Below are 22,391 nucleotides of genomic sequence, written 5' to 3'. Positions count from 1 at the left end.
TGCAGGCTTTGCCTTCTCCATGGAAACCCAAAGAACAAGGCAGTTCTCTAAGAATGCATCTGCCTGCACGAGAACTCTGGATGGATGAAGTCATCCTTGCTCCTAAGAGACTCTGTAATGCAGATCTATAGACAGTATGAGTGATGACAATAAAAGTTAACCATGCACAGACCAAGGCGTGAAAGGTGGAATATTTACCATCAGGGTTATCGATATTCCTACAGTCATTATGGAGACATCTCTGGTTCAGACTTCCCATGAAGAGCTGCTGACCTACCAGGCTGAAGATGCTGAGGCAAAAGAGAGTCAGGATCATCACGTCAACAAGCTTCTTCACAGAGCGCAGCAAGGCCCCAACAATGACCTTCAGACCTGGGGAGGAGAAGGACTGGTATGGGGAGAAGCCCCCACTCACACACACAGCAGACAAGGGCAAGGGTCAGGGAGGGAACAGCCAAGGCCTCAAACATCGCCCGGCTGCAGGCTGGAACCAGAAACTGGCCTGGCCTATGATTCTGATGCCATGGGTTCTGGTTCTAACTCTGCCTGAGAAGTTGTATGGCATTGAGTAGTCCAGTAGTCTAGAGCTCAGCCTCTTCATCCTGCCCTGTGTCTGCCACAGGGTTGCTCTGAAGAGTTAGTGAGAAGACTTTCAGTAGAAACATCCCATACAGACAACTTGATTACAGTTGTACAGACACCTCACAGCTGGGGATTTCATGCAGCACCAAGGCCAAAATGAAGCCACCCTAGAGGAGACAGACCGGTATTTAACATTCAGTAGTCACCACCTACTACAAGGTATGCAAGGTGCCATGAGACAGTGCTAAATTGGGGGGCAGGGAGCTAGAAGGAGGATCTTTGTCTGGACCCAGATAATGAGAATATTCTAGGGGGAAAAAACTCAGATTATTACTGATAATAGGGTTTTTTTAAATTCAAGAAATATTTACTAAGCTAATACTGTGTCCATGGCACACTGCTAGGCTGCCAAGATACAAAATAAGAAAGACATAACTTTGTGGTACAATGGTAAATGTTTAAAATCAGCTTTCTGGAGGTGCCGGGGTGGTGCAGTCAGTTAAGCCTCTGACTCTTGATTTCTGCTCAGGTCATGATCTGAGGGTCATGAGATCAAACCCCGTGTCAGACTCTGTACTCAGCACGGAGTCCGCTTGGGATTCTCTCTCTCTCCCTCTGCCCCTCCCCACTCCCCCTCTTTCTCTCTCTCTAAAATAAATAAGTCTTAAAAAAAAATCAGCTTTCTGTGGGGGGGAGGAGTGTGTGTGCCGAGAAAGTCCCATCTATAGCATTTACAGACTTCTTTGCTGAATTATGTAGTGTAGATCCCTCTTCTCCCTCCAGAGAGCCCTCTCACCCTGCTGGTTTCAAGCTAAACTACAAGACATCCCTGGATGCAGAGCTGGAAAAGAACATGCACAGTCTGCTGCTGAGGAGCCAGAACAAGTCAACTCCACCAGTACACCACTGGTCAGGGGCTCTGCTCTCAGCACAGCTGGAGAGATAAACAACCAGACATGACTTACAATGTGTGAGATGACACAAAGTGGCAACGTTTCAACTAATTGGTGTAAACCATGACTGGTAGACTTGAGAACAGAAAGCAACATCTAATGGGAGGCCATGCAGCAAATGACCCTTCCACAAAGTGCGATGCCACATAAGGAGGAGGCCTGAGGACAAGCTGGGACATTCACTGTGTCCCAGCTGCAGCCAAATAAGCAGATGCTTCAACCTCATCTACACCGGACTCTCATCTATAACAGCATGCTTGAGTCTTCTTCAAAGCAAGAGCATCTGGATGAAAGATGGCTCTGATTCCTGAATAATTTTTATAAAGTCCCTTAAATTATCCTACCTCACATCCTTACTTCCAAAAAGTATCCAAGGATCTCATGAGTTTCATGGGTCAAAATGGAGACTATGTTCACCTGCTTAGAGATGAAGAAGGAAACACTATAGCTGCTAGGGGACAGCCTGATGTATATATTACCCATTGGAAACACAAGGCAAAAAGGCCCTAAATTTACCTGAAAAACCAAGGTCCACCTTGCAAAAGAGGAAGGAAAGGAGGAGAGGGACAAATTCTACATAAAGTGTCCTTGGCTGCCAGTTTATCACTATGTAGTTTTTTTTCTGAGGTTTCAAAAAATAACCCACTGCCTCTGTTTGAAAGGATCCAAATTGCCTAGAGTTTTGGTAGTGGAGCTGAGCATTGATAGAAGAGATTAGAAGGGAAGGGAAGAAGAAGGGGGAAAGCGAAGGACTCCAGAGAGGGAATATCTTTTAGTAAAGGTTTTTTAATGTAAAGGAAAGAGGAAGGAGAGCAGAAGGGCATGCCATAATAACCTCATTTTTTATAAACTTTGGTTCATATTCACAACCCATCCTTAGCTTCATTCTGATTCACAGAACACCTTCCTTACATAGCTTTCAGGATCCACCTTTCCCTCTTACTTTCTGGTGGCTCCTGCTCATCCCCTTTGCTGGTTTCTCCCCTTCTCCCTTCACCTTTAAGGTGGTAGTGCCCTGGGACTCAGTCCTTGGCCCTCTTCTATTTTTCATCTAGGCTCACTCTCTTGGTGATCTCATCAGATTTCATGGCTCCAAGTATCATCTATAGGCTCATGATTTCCAAAATGATATCTCCAGCCCAGGCTGCTGCCTGGACCTCCAGACTTGTATACCTCATTACCTACTTGATACTTCCATTTGATGTCTCACAGCTATCTCAAACAGAACACGTCCAAAGCTAACTCCTCATCTGACCTCTAGACCTGCTCCTCTCGCAGCCTTCCCTGTGTCAGTCTGCAATGACTCCACCCTTCCAGTCACTCAGGCCAAAAACCTGGACTCATCCTTGACTCTTTTCTTTCGCTCACATCACACATACAATCAGCCTATCAGGAAATCCTATTGTTTCTACCTTCAAATTCATAGAGTCGGACAACTGTCTACCAATTCCCCTACCACCATCTGATCTGAGAGCACAACCATCTCTTTTCTTGGATTATGACAGTGGCCTCTTGTGTCATTTTGGGTTCTCTGAGAAGCAGACCCACTGGAACCAGAAGTGCAAGAGATCTGTTGGGTGACATGCCTGTGAAGAAGAAGGGGAAGCGAGTAGAGCTGGCCGGGAGAGCATGAGACTATGACACAGGGCTGACACCCAGGAAAGGAGAGTGGTAAGGAAGCAGGACCGGACAAGAAGAGCCTCAGACTGTAGTGCCACTGTGAGAGAGTCTCAACCAGATTCCTGAGGAGCCCCTGAGCTAAAGTCCTTCAGGACTTTATCCTTTAGGAATGGGCCTGCACTAGTCCTCCTGACATGCAGGGAAAGTGTGATCTTGGCATGAACATGAATGCAGTTGTGAATCCAGAGATGTGGCAGCTGGGATCATCAGTCAGCTATGCTCCCTGCAGCAGGAGATCTGAGTGGCACATTTCCATGATGATCACCATGCCTCCTATCTGATCTTTCTGCTTCTACCTTTGCTCCCCCACATTCTATTCTCCATGCAACAGCCAGAGTAGTCCCTTTAAAACCTGTCAGATTAGGTGAATGGATAAAGAAGATGTAGTGTATGTATAAATATGTGTGTATATATATATTTATACACACACACACACACACACACACACACACACACACACACACTGGAATATTATTCAGCCATAAAAAAGAATGAGATATTGCCATTTGCAACAACATGGATAGACCTAGAGGGTATTATGCTTAAGTGAAATAAGTCAGACAGAGAAAGACAAATACTGCCTAATTTCACTTACATGTGGAATCTCAAAAACAAAACAAATGAACAAACAAAACAAAATGGAAACTCATAAATACAGAGAACAAACTGGTGATTGCCAGGGGGATGGGAGGAGGGGCATGAGCAAAAGAGTGAAGGGGAGTGGGAGGCACAGGCTCCCAGTTTTGGAATGAATAAGTCATGGGGATGAAAGGTACAGCATAGGGAACATAGTCAATGGTATTGTAATAGCATCACATGGTGACAGATGGGAGCTACAGTTGTGGTGAGCACAGCATAATTTATAGAATTGTGGAATCACTATGCTCTACACCTGAAACTAATGTAACGTGTGTCACCTCTACTTCCATAAAAACAAATCAAAACAAAACCCCTGCCAGATCATGTGACTCATGTGGCTCAAAGCCCTCACGTGGCCCCCATTTTCTCAGAGCAAAGCCCTAGTCCTCCCAGTGGTCATGGGAGTCCTTCACCTCCCAGTCCTTCACCTATGCGGTCCCACTTCTACCACGCAGCCCCTCACTCTGTCTGCTCAGCCCCACCTACATCCTTTCTATTCCTCAGCCTGCACTACTGGCTGTTGCCCGTGCGCAGAACACTCTCTCCCATATACCTGCTTATGAAACTCCCTCACTGCCTTCAAATCCACTCCCATCTCCCATCCCCCAATGACACCTATTTTGACTACTCTATTGAAAGCTGCATCCTACATCCCTGAACCCCTGTGACTTCCAGTAGCCCTCATGTTGTTTACTTTTCCTTTTTATTTTTCCATGGCACATATCACTTTCTAAACAGGACAGATAATTACCTCTTAATTATTGTTATTGCTTAGGGTCTGTCTCCCCACCCCAACCCAGAATGTGAACTCCATGAGGGCAGAGACCTCTGTCTGTTCACTCACTGTTATGATATACCCCAAGCAGCTAGCATGGTGTCTAGACATATGCTCAAATACACATTTATTAAATGATCAAATAAATGAGTAAAGCAGAATTTGTTTGGTTTTGGTTTATATGACATCTTGAGAAATTTTATATATAAAAGAACATTCCTCCTGCTAAAAGGCAATGTTGAAAATCAGAATGACTTACCTGAAACCACTGAAATTGCTTTCAAAGCTCTGAACACTCGGAAGGTACGCAGGGATGACAGACCGAAGATGCTTTCCCTGGCTTCTGGTATGTATGTTGCAAACCTATAAGACAAAGCACAGGAAATGTCTGGGCCTACTCAGTCCTACAGCCACGCAGTATATCTCCACAGACGCCACAAATAAACATGGGCCCTGTGTCTATCATGGTGAAATCTGGGGCCTCACCTTCTGAGCCTCACCTTCATCTTGGGGTCTGGTAATATTCTCTATTGCTGTGGACTACAGATTGCACAAGAGGCTGTGCTCATATATATATATATATTTTTTTTAAAGATTTTATTTATTTGACAGAGAGAGACACAGCAAGGGAGGGAACACGAGCAGGGGGAATGGGAGAGGGGGAAGCAGGCTTCCTGCCTAGCAGGGAGCCCGATGCAGGGCTCGATCCCAGGACCCTGGGACCATGACCTGAGCCAAAGTCAGACGCTTAACGACTAAGCCACCCAGGCGTCCCCTCATTTTCATATTTGGACATAGATGAGGATTCCTTGAAATAGTATACAGTTGTGGCTACATCCATTGATAATAGAAATCAATTGAAACACTTACTGACTACCCAGCTCCAGGCCCAGTGCACTTCCCTAAGGTCTCACTATGTGGCCAAGCCCAGAAAAAACCCAGGCAGTCTGACTCCAGAGCCCTTATCACTGCACTACACCACTTTTCAATAGCCAGGAGCACCCAATCATTGAATTTCAAGTGTAAAACTCTGATATTAATAGCATCTACTTCAAAGGGCTTTCATGAATATTAAACAGGAAAATATATGCAAAGTGCTTAAAACAATGACTGGCACAAATAAGTAATGTGAGGTTTATTATTATTGTGCTGGCAGTGGGCCATTACTCTTCTTATTCTTTATTTTGCTAACTCTGTTTCATCATTCAGATGCCAAACTGATGTCCTTTCCTTCAAGAAGAACTTCAACTCTCACCTCATGTCATATACAATATACATAATAATTAACTCAAAATGGACCATGGACTTAACCCTAAGAGCCAAATCTATAAAATTCCTAGGAGAAAATGAAAAAAAAAAAAAAAAAAAAAAAAACCTCCTTGAGAGCTTGCAGTAGCCAAAGATTTTTAAGACTCTGTGGTTCCTCCTACACGTTCTGACAGCCCAATATATGCCCAATTCCTGTCCTAACACTCACCCTACCAGATTGTGATGGTTGTTAATTTTCTCTCTTCCCATCTGGACTGTGAGTTTCAAGAGGGTGAGAACCATGTCTGTTTGTTTTGTTTTGTTTTCATTATCACAACCCCTGTATCTTGCACAGAACTTGGCCCATAATAGGCCAGTGTTTGGGAAGTGAATGGCTGAAGGAATGAGAGCATGAATGTGGCCTAGAAATGAATTCATGCTGGAGGTCTCTAGCCAATCAGCTGCATGATGCTGTTCAGGGCCAACCAACACTGTACTCAGAGCTCTAGGCATTATTAGGACACAGTTACTCACGTGGACCCACACAAAGCCCTGGTGGAAGCCAAGGAACTTCCTTCCCACCCTGAGTTTCCTCAATAAACATCTTTGACATTCTTACGCTGTTACAATGACAATGGAGTCCAGCCAGTTCCATGGATCTCGAAGAAAAGAAAACTCATCCAGAATAAAACCTCTTGCCAATATTTTTATCAAAGCTTCAAAAATATAAATCCCAGTGAAGACATACCTATAAAGCAAATCATTCAGAACAAGAAGGAACATGATAAGTGATATGAAAAGCAGGGAGCCCATCTGTCTTATCTGGCCTTTATGCAGTTTTATTCCATTTCAATGTGACATTTAACATTCTGATTTTCAGCAAACCAGAGTTCAGAGTGGTAGGTTCCTTAAGCAAGTTCTAGTAGTTAGAATTTCTGAGAAACAGGCCCACAGATAAAATTGTAAAGCTGCTCTTCAATGCCTACCTCTACAGCCATATTCTTGAGAGTTGTTTTAGCCAACATGGGACCTTAGGACTGGGGGCTGTCACTGCTATTTTGTCACCACAATTCTAGGATTGTCACTTTGATATACAGAAGCAGATGATGGCAAAGGAACAAAGAGAATAAATGACAAGGGTAAAAGCTGGATCTTTCCATATCCCATGTTCATGGATAAGAAGACATACTAGTAAGATGTTTGTACTACTCAAAGTCATCTACAGGTTCAGTGCAATCCCTATTAAAATCCCAGTGACATTCTTTGCAGAAATAAAAACATCTATCCTGAAATTCATATGGAATTTCCAGGGACCCTGAATAGCTAAAACAATCTTGAAAAAGAAAAAGTTGGAGGTCTCATACTTTCTTATATCAAAACTTATCATAAAGCTAAAGTAATCAAAACAGTGTGGAGTTGGCATAAAGAAAGACATATAGACCACTGGACTAGAACAGAAAGCCCAGAAATAAGCCCTAACATGTATGGTTAAATGATTTTCAAAAAAGATGCCAAGACTATTCAATGGAAAAAGGACAGTCTTTTCAACAAATGGTGCTGGGAAAGCTCGATATCCACATGCAGAGAAATGAAGCTGGACCCCTACCTTATACCATGTACAAAAATTAACTCAAAATGGATTAAATAGCTAAGTGCAAGAGCAGAAACTATACAACTTCTAGAAGAAAATATTTGCAAATCATGTAAATACCCAGAATATACAACTTAACAGCAACAACAAAAATTACACCGTATACAAAAATAAACTTAAAATGGATTAAAGACTTAAATGTAAGAACCAAAACCATAAAATTCCTAGATGAAAACTTAGGCAGTAAGCTCTTTGACATTGGTCTTAGCAGTATTTGTTTGGATCTGTCTCCCCAGACAAGGACAACAAAAGCAAAAATAAACAAATGGAACTACATCAAAGTGAAAAGCTTTTGCACAGCAAAGGAAACCATCAACAAAATGAAAAGGCAACCTACAAAACGGAGAAGATATTTGCAAATGCTATATCCCATAGCCCCCTGTGGGATAATACCCAAAATATATAAAAAACTCATACAACTCAATATCAAGCAAACAATCTTATTAAAAATGAGCAGAAGACCTAAATAGATATTTTTCCAGAGAAGATATACAGATGGCCAACAGGCACATGAAAAGACACTTAAGGTCACTAGTAACGAAGAAAATGCAAATCAAGACCACAGTGAGATATCACCTCACATTTATCACAATGAATATTATCAAAAAGACAAGAAGCAAATGTTGGCAAGGATGCAGAGAAAAGGGAACCCTTGTGCCCTGTTAATGGGAATGTAAATTGCTTCAGCCACAATGGAAAACAGTATAAAGGTTCCTTTAAAAATTAAAATAGAAGTACCATATGACCCAGCAATTCCACTTCTGGGTATTTATCCAAAGAAAACAAAAGCACTAATTTGAAAAGACACACATACTGCTATGTTAATGCAGCATCATTTACAATAGCTAACATATGGAAGCAATCTAAGTGTCCATCAGTAGATAAATGGATAAGAAGATGTGGTATATATGCACAATGGAATATTACTCCACCGTAAAAAAGAATGAAATCTTGCCATTCATGACAACAAAGATAGACCAGAGGGTATTATGCTAAGTAAAATTAGTCAGACAGAGAAAGACAAATACTGTATGATTTCACTTATATGTGGAATCTAAAAGGCGAAACAAACAAAACAAAACAGATGCCTAGAAACAGAGAACAAACTGATGGTTGCCAGAGGGGAGGGGGAATAGGAGATGGGGGATGGATGAAATAGGTGAAGGGGATTAAGAGGTGCAATCCTTCAGTTATAAAATAAATAAGACATGGGGATGTAATGTACAGCATAGGGAATAAAATCAATAATATTGTAAGAATTTTGTATGGTAACTAGACTTACTCAGCCTTAAAAAGGAAGAAAATCCTGACACATGCTACAACATAGATGAACCTTGAAGTCATTCTGCTAGGGAAAATGAACCAGTCACAAAAAGACAAATACTGTATGATTCCACTTAAATGAGGCACCTAGAGCAGTCAAATACATAGCAACCCAACGCAGAATGGTGGTTGCCAGGGATTGGAGGGGCATTAGTGTTCAATGGGCACAGAGTTTCAGTTTTGCAAAATGGAAAGAGTTCTGGAGATGGATGGTGGTAACTGGTTGCACAACTCTGTAAATATACTTAATACCACTTAAAAATGGTTAAGATGGTAAATTTTATGTAACCTATATTTTACCACAATTAAAAAGAAAAACCTATTTCCATTTTCTTCCTTGAGTCCTTCATCATGATCTATACTTTAATTTATTTCCCTTCTGCCCCTTCCTCCTTCAAAACCAAACAAAATAAGCAAATAAACAACAACAACAAAACCCCACAATATTCCATCTCTTTTGTTATAACCCCAAGCTGTCAAAAATGCTGGTTCTGTACACACACACACAGGTTCCCCTTCAGGGACAGAAACAATCAGTTCAAACAATCTAAAAAAGTTGTCATTTCACAGTAAAAGAAGTGGACCTTTTCTGGTAGAATATCCAGCCACTGTCAGCCCACATGCCTAAAGAACTAAGGTCTTGGGAACTTGAAAAATCCAAAGTAACCAAATCCAAGGGGAGAAATGGTTATGAGTTGCTCTCTGCTTCAGTCTTTTTGTTAAAGCTGATCACCTTTTAGGTGACAAATGGACACAGCTGATTAATTAATTCATGTCTGCCCTGAAACTCAGGTATAATTTACAAAGTTAAGGGTATTTTGGGAAAAGGCTGTAATTGCATATTTGTGGGATTTTGCAAGTCTCCATCTAGATCTCAGACAACTGAGGCAATAGCCTCTGACTGCCATTTCTGCCTGACCACCTGGTCTCCCACCTCCTATCCCCCTCATTCTCTCTTTTCCAGCAGAAGCCTGGCCAAAAGAGGGACAGGTAGACCAACATGACATGTGATACGGAGTAGAGCCATGCCCACCACCGGGAACAGGGCTTGGGAGCTCCAAGATGGGGAAACCCAAACCCACCAGGCAAATAAGGCCCTCTGGAGTGTGTCACTGTCAGTTCAAGCATGGTTAGGGTATCCAGTCAGGGCCATGGATGGTGTCCAGGTAGGTTAACAGAACACCATGACCTGATCCTAGGGCACTTTGGCATTCATTCTATGAAAACTAGCTTGGAATCAATTTCCCATTTAAAAGTTTTCTAACCAAAGGACACTGTCAAAACTAAAGAAATTCTCCCCGCATGGACCTAACAACTCAGCTACATGCCTTCTTTTATAAAACCATTTTCAACAGCCTTCTCCCACCCCCACTTTCATGAATCCATTGCCAGTCTAAATGCCACCAGGGGACAGCAGCATCTTCCCTACAGCCTAGACAAGGGTCCTTGCATATCTCTGCCTTATGGATCTTTTAGTAATGAAAATGGCCTTTGAGCAGATTAGCATCCAATTGGGCTACTGCTTTCCATTAATAAAAAAAGAAAACTCATTGCATCTCACCAGAAGTGCTGGCTGGGCAGACCACTGCTATGGGAGCAATCCCCATTCCTGGATCTGCCTCCTCCACAGATCTCACTTGGTTGACTACAAAGGCTTCCAGAGACACTGCAGTAAACAATGAGCAGCAGCCCCTGTACTATCACTTAGCTCCTCACAAGGAATAGCCAACTCTCTAGAGGGGAGACCATTTTCCCCAGTGATATTGCCAGGATGGTTTCTATTCCCGGAGGTGTCCACGCCCCTTGTTCCAAGGCACAGCCCTGAACTCACTGGCCTTTAACTAGATCCCAAGTCCCACTTAGCAACAGAGAAGAAGCAATCACTGAAAAGTAATGCAAAGAAGGAAAGCTAAAACAAAAAACAAAAAACACAGCAGGGAATTAAAATGAAATACTACACATACCTGATTAACAAAAAAGAAGGCAGGAATGAAAGAACAGCAGAAGAGCAAAGGAACAAAAAACAGATGAGATCAACAGAAAATGGACAGAAAAACAGACCTGAATTCAAGCATATTCACAATTATATTAAATGCAAATGAAATAAATATTCCATCAAAAGGCAGAGATTGAAAAATAGACCACATAATAAACAAGAACCAACCATGTGCTCTTTATAAAAGATACACTATTAATACAAAAGATACACTATTACTACAAAAACACTAAAATACCAAAATACAATACGCTATTAATACAAAAAAGTGTTGAGAGTAAAAGGATGGAAAAAGATATGCCACACAAACAATGAGCCTAAGAAAGCTGGAGTAGCTATGGTAATCTCAGACAAAACAAATACTAAAAGGAATGATACTAGAGATAAAGAAAGACATTTCATAATGATAAAAGAATGCATACATCAGGAAGATATAATAACCATAAATCTGTACATGCCTAATAATAGTGCTGCAAAAATACATGAAGCAAAACTTGCCAAAAAGAAAGGGGTAATAGACAAATTCACAATCATAGATGGAGACTTCAAGCCTCTCCTCAGTGATTCATAGAACTACTAACAGAAATGGTAAAAGGATAAAATCTAAATGACACTATCAACCATCTTAACCTAACTGACCATTTTCAGAATATCATACCAAACAACTGCAGAACCCACATTCTTTCAAGTGCATGTGAAACATTTCCCAGAGTAGAACCATAAAATAAGTTTCTCCTAATTTCAAAAGATTGAAATCTTACAGAGTATATTCTCTACAACTGAATTAAATTGGAAATCATTAACAAGACAACTAGAAAAATATAAAATATTTGGAAATAAAAAAACTACACTTCTGAATAACACATGGGACAAAGAAGAAATCACAAGAAGTAGGGAATGTGTTTAACCAAAAGGGAATAAAAACAATGTATCAATATCTGTGGGATGAAGCTTAAGCAGTGCATGGATGGAAATTCATAGCTTTATAAAATTGTACAAGAAAAGAAGAAAGATCTCAAACCAATTAAGTTTCTACCTTAAGAAGCTAGAAATAGAAGAGCAAATTAAACTCAAAGTAAATTGAAGGCTGTTATTAATAAAGACTTTGAAACCTTCATATATTGGTGGCAGAAATATAAAATAGTGCAGCCGTTTTGGGAAAGTTTGGCAGTTTCTTACAAAGTTACTCATATACTTATCATATAACACACAGCAATTCCACTTCTGGGTATTTATCCAAGGGAAATGCAAACATATATCCACAAAAAGACTTTTATACAGAAATGTTCATAGCAAGTTTGTTCATAATAACCAAAACCTAGAAACAACCCACATGTCCATCAACAGGTGAATGGGCAAAGAAACTGTGGTATACCCATACAAAGGAATACAACTCAACAACAAAGAGGGGAAAAGCTAGTGATATAAACAAGAACATGGATGCATCTCAAAACATGCTAAGTGGAAGAAACCAGACATGAAAGTATGGTATCATACACACCATATGAGTCCATTATATGAAATTCTAGAAAAGGCAAGACTAGCATAGGGTGACAGAAAGGAGATCAAGCCTTGCGTTGGGAGTTGGGGTGAGGGGATTTACATGCCAAGAGGCATGAGGAAACTTTTAGGGTGTCTGGAATGTTCTGTAATGTTGATTGTAGTAGTTTCTATCACATAGTTAAATATGTGATCAAAATAAGAGATCTCTTATTATTCTGTCAATTTATTATTTAATATATTCCTAAAAGACTAAAGCAGTAAATATGTTAAGTTAGAAAAACTAAAACAATATATAAGAGAATATTTATCAAAATACAGAACTTTCTAAGTTGAAAAATTAACTTGTATGTCTGAATAGCCAACTAAAAATTACAAAAAGTTAATATTTTAATTATACAAAGAACTCACTCAAACTCACTAGGATAAAAGCAAAAATGATACATGGGCAAAGATGGGAATACACAATTCACAAACTAAAACAAAAAAGTCCAATCCATCCAGAAATTAAGGAAATGTAAATATTTTCAACTCTATAAATTAATAACTTTTCCAAACATTTTGGGAAATATTTTGTCACCATATATTTTTCAAGCATTAAAATGTACCTTCCAATCTAGCAAACCCATTTCTAAGACTATCCTAAGAAAATAGTAATTTTTAAAAAGTAGCTATATGCAAAAATGTTGCTTGTTGCGATATTTATAGTAGTAAAATACTAGAATGGTTAAGTAAATTATTGTTTATTCACCTGATAGAATATTATATAACCATAAAAGTAGATTCCTATAAAGACTATGTAAACACAAAGAAAACCACTTAAAAGCTAAACATAAAATTTGTATGTGTGCTGTTTATTATTTTAAAAGGTCTTTTAAAAACAATTATAAAAAATATGCCAGCATTTGTGTTGGGGAATTGGGATTATGGGTGAGTCTGTCTTTCTCTTTATATCGGAACTCTGATGGAATCATAAGTCTTTTAGGTGTTTTTGTTTAAAACCTTAGGATGGACATGTGCAGGACACACTTACTCAGCATTGTCGGTATCTATATTGCTGTTTTCTTTCCCGTAGGCAGTAGCCATGAACACACAGTTGATGATGACGGTGCAGATGATGAACATGCTGAACACTGTGACCGCTGTCCGTTAAGGCAGGTACACTACAGGGTGGCACACATCATCAGTCATAGTTCACTATGACTGGGCATACCTCCAGGTCTCCTTTTCTGCAGGTGCACCTGTCTGCTTACCATGAGTGTTGGCGAAGAACAACTCATAGCTGTCCCCTCCTCCGAAGAACTGTCCTCAGCCGAATGGCAGCCTCCTCACCTGGAGGGCTACAACCCCCTTCCTCGTGTCTGACTGTCTGAGACTTAGAAAAAGCTGGCCCCTTGCTTCCAGAGGGGCAGCTCTGTGACATAATTAGTGCCCCAGAGCTCCCGGTGGGCTCAAGGTGATGTGGGATCAGCTGAGACCCCGTTCTTACTAGCCTGCTCTTTCTGCTCCATCCTGCTTCCCTCTTTCCTTCTCCAGAGAGCACTCCTCAACTAAATTACTTAAATAAGAATCCCCATCTCAGGCTCTGCTTCTAGGGATTACAACCTGAATGGTTATTCCTTCCCATGCCCCCAGTACTTCATTATGTCTACCAGTCTATATGTCTTTCTCACCTCTCCCAGTCTAAAACTGCCTGGTGTCACCACTCCCTGCTGCACACATCAGGAATGCTGCCTGTCTTTACTCTTTAAGACTGAGGTTGGGGGCGCCTGGGTGGCTCAGATAGTTAAGCGTCCACCTTCGGCTCAGGTCATGATCCCAGGGTCCTGGGATCGAGTCCCGCATTGGGCTCCCTGCTCCTTGGGAGCCTGCTTCTCCCTCTGCTTCTCTCTCTCTCTCTCCCCCTCTGTCGTTCATGAATAAATAAATAAAATCTTAAAAAAAAAAAAAAGACTGAGGTTGGAAACTCAAAGTCTTAAGTGTTTGGGGAGTCATTTAAATGGGTAAAATGGGCAGATGCTGGGTCACAGAGAGGGGTGGAGATGTGGTGAAGCAGAGCTTGCAGAGCCCCTCTGAAAGAGGCAGTGGTTCCTCACTACACCAGGTTTTGCCAGGTAGGAATGCAAGCCTAGACTTTATAGAGGTTCCATCTTCAAAAGATGTTGGAAATCTGGACTTTTAACATTATAAGGTGTTTCCATAAAGTTTTAAACACTGTGTAGGTCCAACACAACACATTTAGCAGCTAAATAAAGAGCCCAGGTTGACAGTTTGCAACTTTGTTTGGGTCTCAACTTAGATGATCCTTTCTCCAGGAAGTCATCCTGGATGCCTCCAAAGCACAACTACCACTCCCAAACGGCCCATCTCACTAACGAAATCGCCTGCCTTTTGGGCCTGTCCCCTTCTGGGGCCACAGGATCCTAGAGCAGGGCTAAGTCTTGTTCACACAACAGCACCAGCACAGCCCCCGCCATGCAGCAGTAGGCACTCAGCCAGTATTTGATCCAAGAATGAGCTACTTCCACTCAACCAGCATGTGAACATCTGGGGCTCTTACACTTTTCACATGACCTGGACTTAGTAAAAGATGCAATGAAAAGATATGAATGGACCGAGATTTTGATGGCTAAACTTCGGATTGGATTGAAAGGCCCAAAAATGAACAAGGCACGCTTGGCACTGAAGCGGTAGATTGTTCTCTTTTTGTTCAACACCATAAATGTCTGCAAAAACAAACACAACAAGAATTACATGTAGTGACAAAACAATATTTCTCATGAGTTCATTTAGAGAAAATTCAGTGGAACCACAGATTGAGGTGTGGCTTGTTTTATTATGATCATGCCAGTTTCTAATTGAAGTGCTGTCATTCTGAAGTCTGAGATACTTTCTGGCCAGCCTACACTGTGACTCTGGACACCAACAGATCTACCATGTGGCCTAGGTCTCACTCAGAGTCCCAAGATAAGTACTGGGCTGTGGACTGTTTACCCAGTGTAATACTCTGGAGGCTCCAGAAATGGAGCATATAGACCCTGCAGATAAACAAGGGTTGAGAGTAGTAACCGGGGCAAGTAAAACCCTTCATATTGTACTCCGTGGTATATATCTATGGAGATAAGAACTAGAAGGGAACTTGGAGAGATGGAAGTAGTACTGAACATTCACATCCAGCAGATTATTTTAAATTATTTTGATGACAAATGAAAACTTCATAATAAATCTTAGAATAGTCAGGGACCTAGAGAGTCCATATTGTTGTACCTGAGCAGTTCTACATGAGATAGTCTATCAATCAATTCTAACCTTGAGGATCATCAACAAAAAAGTCATCAAGTTTCCCAGACTTGTTCTCCCGTTCTCCCCACAGACATTCAGGCAACTCTGCCTGTGGTTCCCAACTGGTAGGAGAGGCCCTACAGAAGGCATCTGGAAGTGCATGTGGGTGTTTTTGATTGTCTGTCACAATTACTGGAGGCCCTACTGGCCTTTATTGGGTAGTTCTCGGGATGCCAAACCCGGGACAGAACTGCTAAATGGTATCCTGTCCCATCCAAAATGCCCACTGGACTCCACTGAAGAATACCACACCTGCACCCATTTCTTCCTAGTAGGTCTTCCTGGGCTTTGGGAATGAAGCAGTCCCTGGACAGCAACCCATCACTCACAAGCTTCTAACACCAACTCCCAGACCTCCTTTTTTCCAGCTAGCCATAATCTGGCTGTCCCCTTATATGTCCCTAAGGTCTTAGTTACAAAAGCCTTCACAGAATGAGGGTCATTCCTGTTTCCCCATGTCTCTGCTCCTTTTAAGATTTACAAAATACTACTTGACATGTAATCCAGTATGTTCTTATACAGAAAAGACAGGCCTTATCACCCATGCCCAATATAGCAGGGTGGATGCTGCCTTGGCTGAGGTACCAGAACTTCAGTCACTGCCAACCATCAACCATCCTTTGTTGAGCTGCTGGAACTTACTTGTCTGCTGGCCATCTGGCTGCAGCAAAAAATGGAGTAGGATATTTTCTGTTGCCTCTATAACAAAAGGAAATGGGCCACAGAGTTATTTGAAAGCTATGAGCTCAGGAGCCCAAGACCCACTTTAGGGATTCTGGGCCATTCCTTTGGATAGAAAGGCAATTTTAGGGCAGAGAGCAAACCTCTCCTTGAGGTGGGTCACCCAGATTAACAGGTGGCATGATATGGCTCTGCCTCTGTGTCCCTTGATATTTTATTAATGCTATCTCTAACTGCTTTAAATATTTCAACTAATGGTGTATTTAACTATACTCACCAGGGTTTTAATTATTAAAATGATAGGTACCAGCTCCTTCTGTCTGTTTGCTGAAACCACCCCTTTCTCTGTAGCTCTTCAAAGTGGAAATTTCTAAAGATAGGAAGTAGCCTTCAACTACAGAAAGAGCCCTTGGGTTTGAGTCACAACTCCATTCCTTACTGGTTGTTTGGCCTGGCCCAATCCACTTCCCCATCTAGTCGCTGGATTCCTCATCTGCAAGGTGGAGTGGTAACTACTACATATATCTCACATGACTACTGAGAGTACCAGCCACATGGGGTCATGGGTGTGCAGAACTCTAAAAAAGTATCATGTCTTCTGATTTACAGGGAGAGCCCAAGCTGAGAAGAGATGATTCTAGAACAGAAGCTATCCTCCCAGGACTGTCTGCAGCACACCAAGCTGCTGCCTGCTCCAGGCTTAAGGCAGAAGACCTCCAGCAGTTAACTCACATTTAACAACTCTGCCTCCAAGAAGGCCTTGGAATTTTGGGGCATAAGAAGGAGAAATACTGGACTGTTTTTGTTCCCTCATCTCTCACCCCTTTCTTGTTTTTCCCACTCACACCCCACTTTCCTTTATACACACAGTTCCCAATTGGCCTGGTAACCCTAGGTCTGTCCCAATACAAGGACATACCAGGCAACATTTCTCTGGAGAGATCAATTTCTTATGGTTGCCAGCAGAAAATGGTCTCAGCAGCTCATATTTCTGCCCAAATTTCCTTCCTCTCTGAACTCAGTCTGGTGAGTTTCCATTCTCTGCTGGATCATATAGTGAGATGATGATGGTAAAGTCTTCTGAGCTTTTCCTGAAAGGGGAGTACTGTCCTCACTGCCCCAGGCCTTCAAAAAAGCCATCAGAAGAGCCCAGAGCTCACATTTCCTCACTCAGGAGCCCCTTTAAGGAACTTTTACTAGAATTTCCCTACAAGAACTACATTCAAGTAGGTTAAACTGTGATAGCAAAGGAGAAGGACAGACATCCCTGCAAACTCCAAGATCAGTGTTTGGAGATTCTTATAATAGCCATTATAACTGCATGGTTAGAACACCCCAGACCTCATTCAACTACCTTATGATTTCTGTAGAATGGGTCCAAGTCTTCCAGGGGCCTTGCTATCAGCTCATGGGGAATGTCACCATAGAGTTTGGGCAACTTCCTGGAGACCTTTAGGTCAAGCTGAGGTCGAGGCTGGGGTTCTGCTGCTGTCTGGTCTTTGCACTTCTTTTTCTCCTTTTGGATGGCAATCCTCTTCTCAATTGTAGCCAGAGTGTCAGAAGTGAAGGGACGGAAATTCCGCTCATCTGGAAAGATCACTGGGTAGCACCTGTCATCCATTTTCATCCTTGAGACAGAGATAAGCAGTAGATCCTCAGAGAGCTCTGAAAGGTAGAAATCACACAGCCTGCCCTGGAATTCCACTTTCCAAGGATGATGTCACGGGGGGCTATAAGAATTAAGTGAAGTGAGGGGGCGTGGAAGCTCATTGGCTGTGGAGCAGGTCAGAAGAGGTGACCACCACTGTAAATACAGCAGGAATTTGGGGCACAGGGAAAACCAAAGGAGGCCATCATTCTTGGAGGACCTGGGTGTAAATGGTAAGTTAAGTTCAGGAAAAATGGGCAGAAGAAGCCCAGTCTCTAAAACTGAGACCCAAGCATTGAGCAAGACAGTAAGACCGAACCCACTGAACTACTGAAGCGGGGCCTGCAGATGGTGGCCCAGTGGCTGCAGTGTGAACAGGAGCAGAAAGAGTAGGGTATTAATTGGGACATAGCTCTGGGTTGCAAAATCAAAACTATAAGTGCATGCGTCTTCTCACTGTTTGGTCAGCAAAGTTCTTAAAATGTGATGGAATAGAAACAAAAAGGCTATACACACAGGCACAAACATTTACACTAATACCTATGATTCTATGCCAACTTTCTTACTTCTGAGACCCTGATCTGGCAGAAATGAGACCCCAAGAAAGCAGAAAGGATTTGCCAAAGCTAACAGGGTCATTCTGCCATGGGATAATAGCTGTACTGGCCCCTATCCCTGACAGCCCTTTCTATAGGGACTTCCTCTACAACCTCAAGTTTAAAAATAGGCTCTGAGAAAATGTAGTAGTGCTCAGGTTAAATGCTTTTACTCCCCATGCCAAGCATCCTCTTCCTTTCTTATATACCTGAATGCCAATCTAATATTGATTCCCAAGGCACTCCAGAAAATTACAATGGGTAATCCAACATAGCATTGGTTTGTTCATTCAGCAACCCATGTGCTCAGTGTCTGTTCTAGGAACACTGCTAGGCACTAATGGAGAAGAAACAACAGCCCCTCCTCCTGGTCCTACAAGTTATGCTGCCCTGGTGTTGTAGTGGTGAAGACAGATAAAAGACAGGAAATTACAACAGAGTAAGACAGATGCTAATATAGGAAGAAGTAGAGGGTGCTATGTCTGTGCATGGGATAGGTGTTTAACGAGTCTTGGGGAATCAGGGATGATCTGCCAAACCTTTAATGTCCCAGTTGAGACCTGAAGGGGATGTAAGACATAGACAAGAAAAAAGGAGGACATTAGAATGTGGTAGGAGAAACAAACAGTATGTACAGGGACCCATGGGTGAAAAAGAACATGGTGTCTGTCAACAGGTTCTGTCTGCCACGGATGGAGATTTTGTGGGATGGATGGCCAGATAAGGCTCCAGTCAGCATTGAGAGAGCATGTGGGGCCCTATAATCCTTAGTAAATATCATGGATTTCACCCTGAGGGTAATAGGGAGTTGCTAAAGAGTTGGTTGTTGTTGCTGTTGTTGTTACAGAGGAGTAACACTATCAGGTTTTTAAAAAATATCCCTCTTACTGATGAGAATGGATAGGACTTGGGATGAGGGGCTGAAGGAGGTGAGGAGCTGGAACAGCAGAGATTGTTGTAACAATCATAACCACTAAGGATGACCTAATGGAGTGGGTAGATCTGATAGTCACTTAAGAAATAGCCTTGACCAGTGATTTATGGGGAGGGAGAGATTTGAGGGACAGGAAGGAGATGTGGTTCCTGGCTTGGGCAGCTGGGTCAACACAGTGCCGCTCACTCAGACAGAGAGTACTAGGGAAGGAAGAAGTTTTGGGGGAATAAACTGAATTTAGAACAGATGGAATTGAAGCTGTTTGTGGAACCTGCAAGTGAAGAGAACCAAGAGGCATCATAGAGCAATCATAGCTTACACATTAGCCTCTGAAAAAAGCATACAAAAAAAAAAAAAACAAAAACACAGCAACATAAACTTCTCTTGAAAATCCCTCAGGAAGGCACCATACTGACGAGGCACCCCAACTCAGTGGTCAACAAGGTCAATATGGCAAATTTTTCTTCTGGTGCTAGAACCGGTCACCCTTTCTTCAGTTAATCCACAGATTGGTCAGATTGTGTTTAAGGGCCATGATAAAGGCAACGTATGTGTCTTTAAACATACTATGGGTAATGGGATGCCCATAGTGTGAGTCATATGTCAACTGAAATGACATAGGGATTCTAGATTCACTGCATTCTGTTCCATTCATTCAGGGTCAAGCTCTTTATGAATGTGCTGGATGATGGAATTGGCCACACTACTTAAATTATTCTCTCTCTCTTCCCCACCCCTCCACTCCTCCTCCCTTCCATTCCACTCCCCTCTCTCTCATAGACATATATGATTGAATTGGTATTAATGAAGTGGAAATATAATGAGACTCTACTGTATTTGGTTCTAGAGCTCATGAAAGACATTTGAGACAGGGATCGAGTCCTCTGCAGTCAACAGTATATGAATGTTAGGTGATCCTAGAAAACAGATGAGCCGAGAAAGATCCTGGATGGCAAAAACCAGACCTTATGCTAAGTTATAGCAAGGAGTCCAGTGCAGGGCTGCTATCATAATAAGGAGACTATTAAAGAAGAAACTGGACACTCTGCCCCTGTTGTTCTGACCCTGGAGATATTTTGCTCAGTTTCTAGTAGAAAAGAGGCTTGATGGAAATAAGTAACACAAAACAAAATTGAGAACTCCAAAAACTGTGCACATTAAAATTTGTTATAAATGCTGAAATAACTAAAGAACCACGTGTTAAAGTTGACATTGAAAACTACAAAAATTGACCTGGGAATAAGAGGACTTTATAAAAATATCAACTCAAATAAATCTGACAAAATAAAATCACATGCAGTAAAATTTTCTTAATAACTGAAAAAACTGATGAAAGAATCAAATATTTTTAATAAAAGCAAACTCAGGATAACTGGACTATAGAGATACACGCTGTGCATGCAAAATTAATTAAATTAATAAAAATCAATATGGTATAATTGGTAAAAATTTGGAATGATTCAAATCTTCATTGTGAAATTTATACCTCAAATATTTAATTCTGAAAAATTTTTCTGCACAGAAAATGGATTCCATTGCACGGAAAATTGGTTGAAGAATTAAATTGGCTAACATACAATTCTTTCCCAAGCTTCACTAATAATCAAGTATGACGGCAAATTTTTCAGACACTGAATGACTTTTTACAAAAAAATTATTTGAGTATATGCTCCCAAACAATGAAAAGAGAAGCCAAAAAATGGTGGATGGTAAAAATCCAAAATATGGTACACCTAACCCAAGAGTGCAATAAGAAAATTCTAGGTAACTGCACTACAATCAGCTTAAAAAAGCAATTGATTCAACTAGAATTAGAAGTCAGAGAGCCCTGAGAAAAACCCTTTGAGAATAGAGTAAATTCTCTGTAACAAAGAATATGATTAACCAGCTGGTTTCTTTATAAGTAAAAAAGAAAGGCAATTAGAAGTTCCATCAAAACAATAGCTCCTTGAAAAGTCAGGTTTTACATATGAAGCCAACTAAATGGCTTGAGCAGCTGATAGAGGAGGAAAAAAAGAAAGTCCACTTGACCTTGACACTTAGGCCATGCTTTTTCATGCAACAGAAGGTCAGTGACATCACAGTCCATTCCCTTCTCTATGGGTCCAAATATGGTACTTGGTTTCAGAGACTAGAAGCTACAAAATCATTGTATCATAAGTTATATACCAGTTTTTAATTTTAACAATCATCCTATAGATAAAGCAGAATTAATTACAATTACAGGATAGAATTCAAATTATATAAATGTTATTGCAAACTAGAGTTGGAAAGCAAAGACAAAGGGAGACTCAGAGCCACCAATTTCCTCATCTTAAACACCTAGAGAATCAAGACATTCTATGGAAGGTCAATGGATTAAGCAATCGAGTATAAGTCTAACCCTTAAAATTATGCAGGTACTCAAGGGCAAGACAAAATGAAAAATATACTAAGTAGCAGAAACTGGAGGAAACTCGGGGACAGCAGAAGGATTACTGTCAGTACACTAAATTCCTCATCTTGCATAGAGGCCATTCGATAACTGCTACTTAACCTCTTGATGAATCAAAAAAATAGAAGAATAAGAGAATCAATTACAGTTAGCCAGACAATGACCGGAACACTGAAACACTGAAAGGGTTAAAAGTGGAACTGAGGATACAGGCGAAGGTGCGGACATTTTATTTTCTGTGTGATACCCTTCCCAGAATTTCTTCCTTCTGAGTTGTTTGGATTATGTGCATGTAAGTGTTACTTTTATAGATTTGCAAAAGGACTGTAAAAATCCTTCCAGGGCTCCAAACATCCTCAGATTTAACACCGAGAGTCAAAATATTGGGTACAATGACAGGCTCTAAATC

At 41.2% G+C, this 22,391-nt stretch overlaps 1 protein-coding gene across 2 annotated transcripts in view; it reads right to left on the bottom strand.

Moving 5' to 3' along the window:
- SCN11A (sodium voltage-gated channel alpha subunit 11) overlaps positions 1-17,997 on the bottom strand; it is an 80,499-nt gene extending 62,502 nt beyond the window's left edge. Inside the window, exons 1-6 of one of the 2 annotated variants that reach the window (XM_088021405.1) lie at positions 17,725-17,997; positions 14,955-15,073; positions 13,381-13,482; positions 6,497-6,625; positions 4,889-4,992; positions 199-372 (exon numbers count right to left, since the gene is read on the bottom strand). In XM_088021405.1, coding sequence (XP_087877531.1) covers positions 199-372; positions 4,889-4,992; positions 6,497-6,625; positions 13,381-13,482; positions 14,955-15,073; positions 17,725-17,997 — 901 coding nt within the window. The remainder of the gene's footprint in view (positions 1-198; positions 373-4,888; positions 4,993-6,496; positions 6,626-13,380; positions 13,483-14,954; positions 15,074-17,724) is intronic. The other variant, XM_028107110.2, reaches the window with a different exon arrangement.
- Positions 17,998-22,391: the final 4,394 nt, after the last annotated feature.

The sequence above is a fragment of the Eumetopias jubatus genome, unplaced genomic scaffold (genome assembly GCF_037043125.1).
Source record: "Eumetopias jubatus isolate StellerSeaLion01/CBP00866 unplaced genomic scaffold, mEumJub1_p1.0 scaffold_1, whole genome shotgun sequence".
Lineage (NCBI taxonomy): Eukaryota > Metazoa > Chordata > Mammalia > Carnivora > Otariidae > Eumetopias > Eumetopias jubatus.
This window is presented reverse-complemented; position numbering and strand designations above follow the sequence as displayed.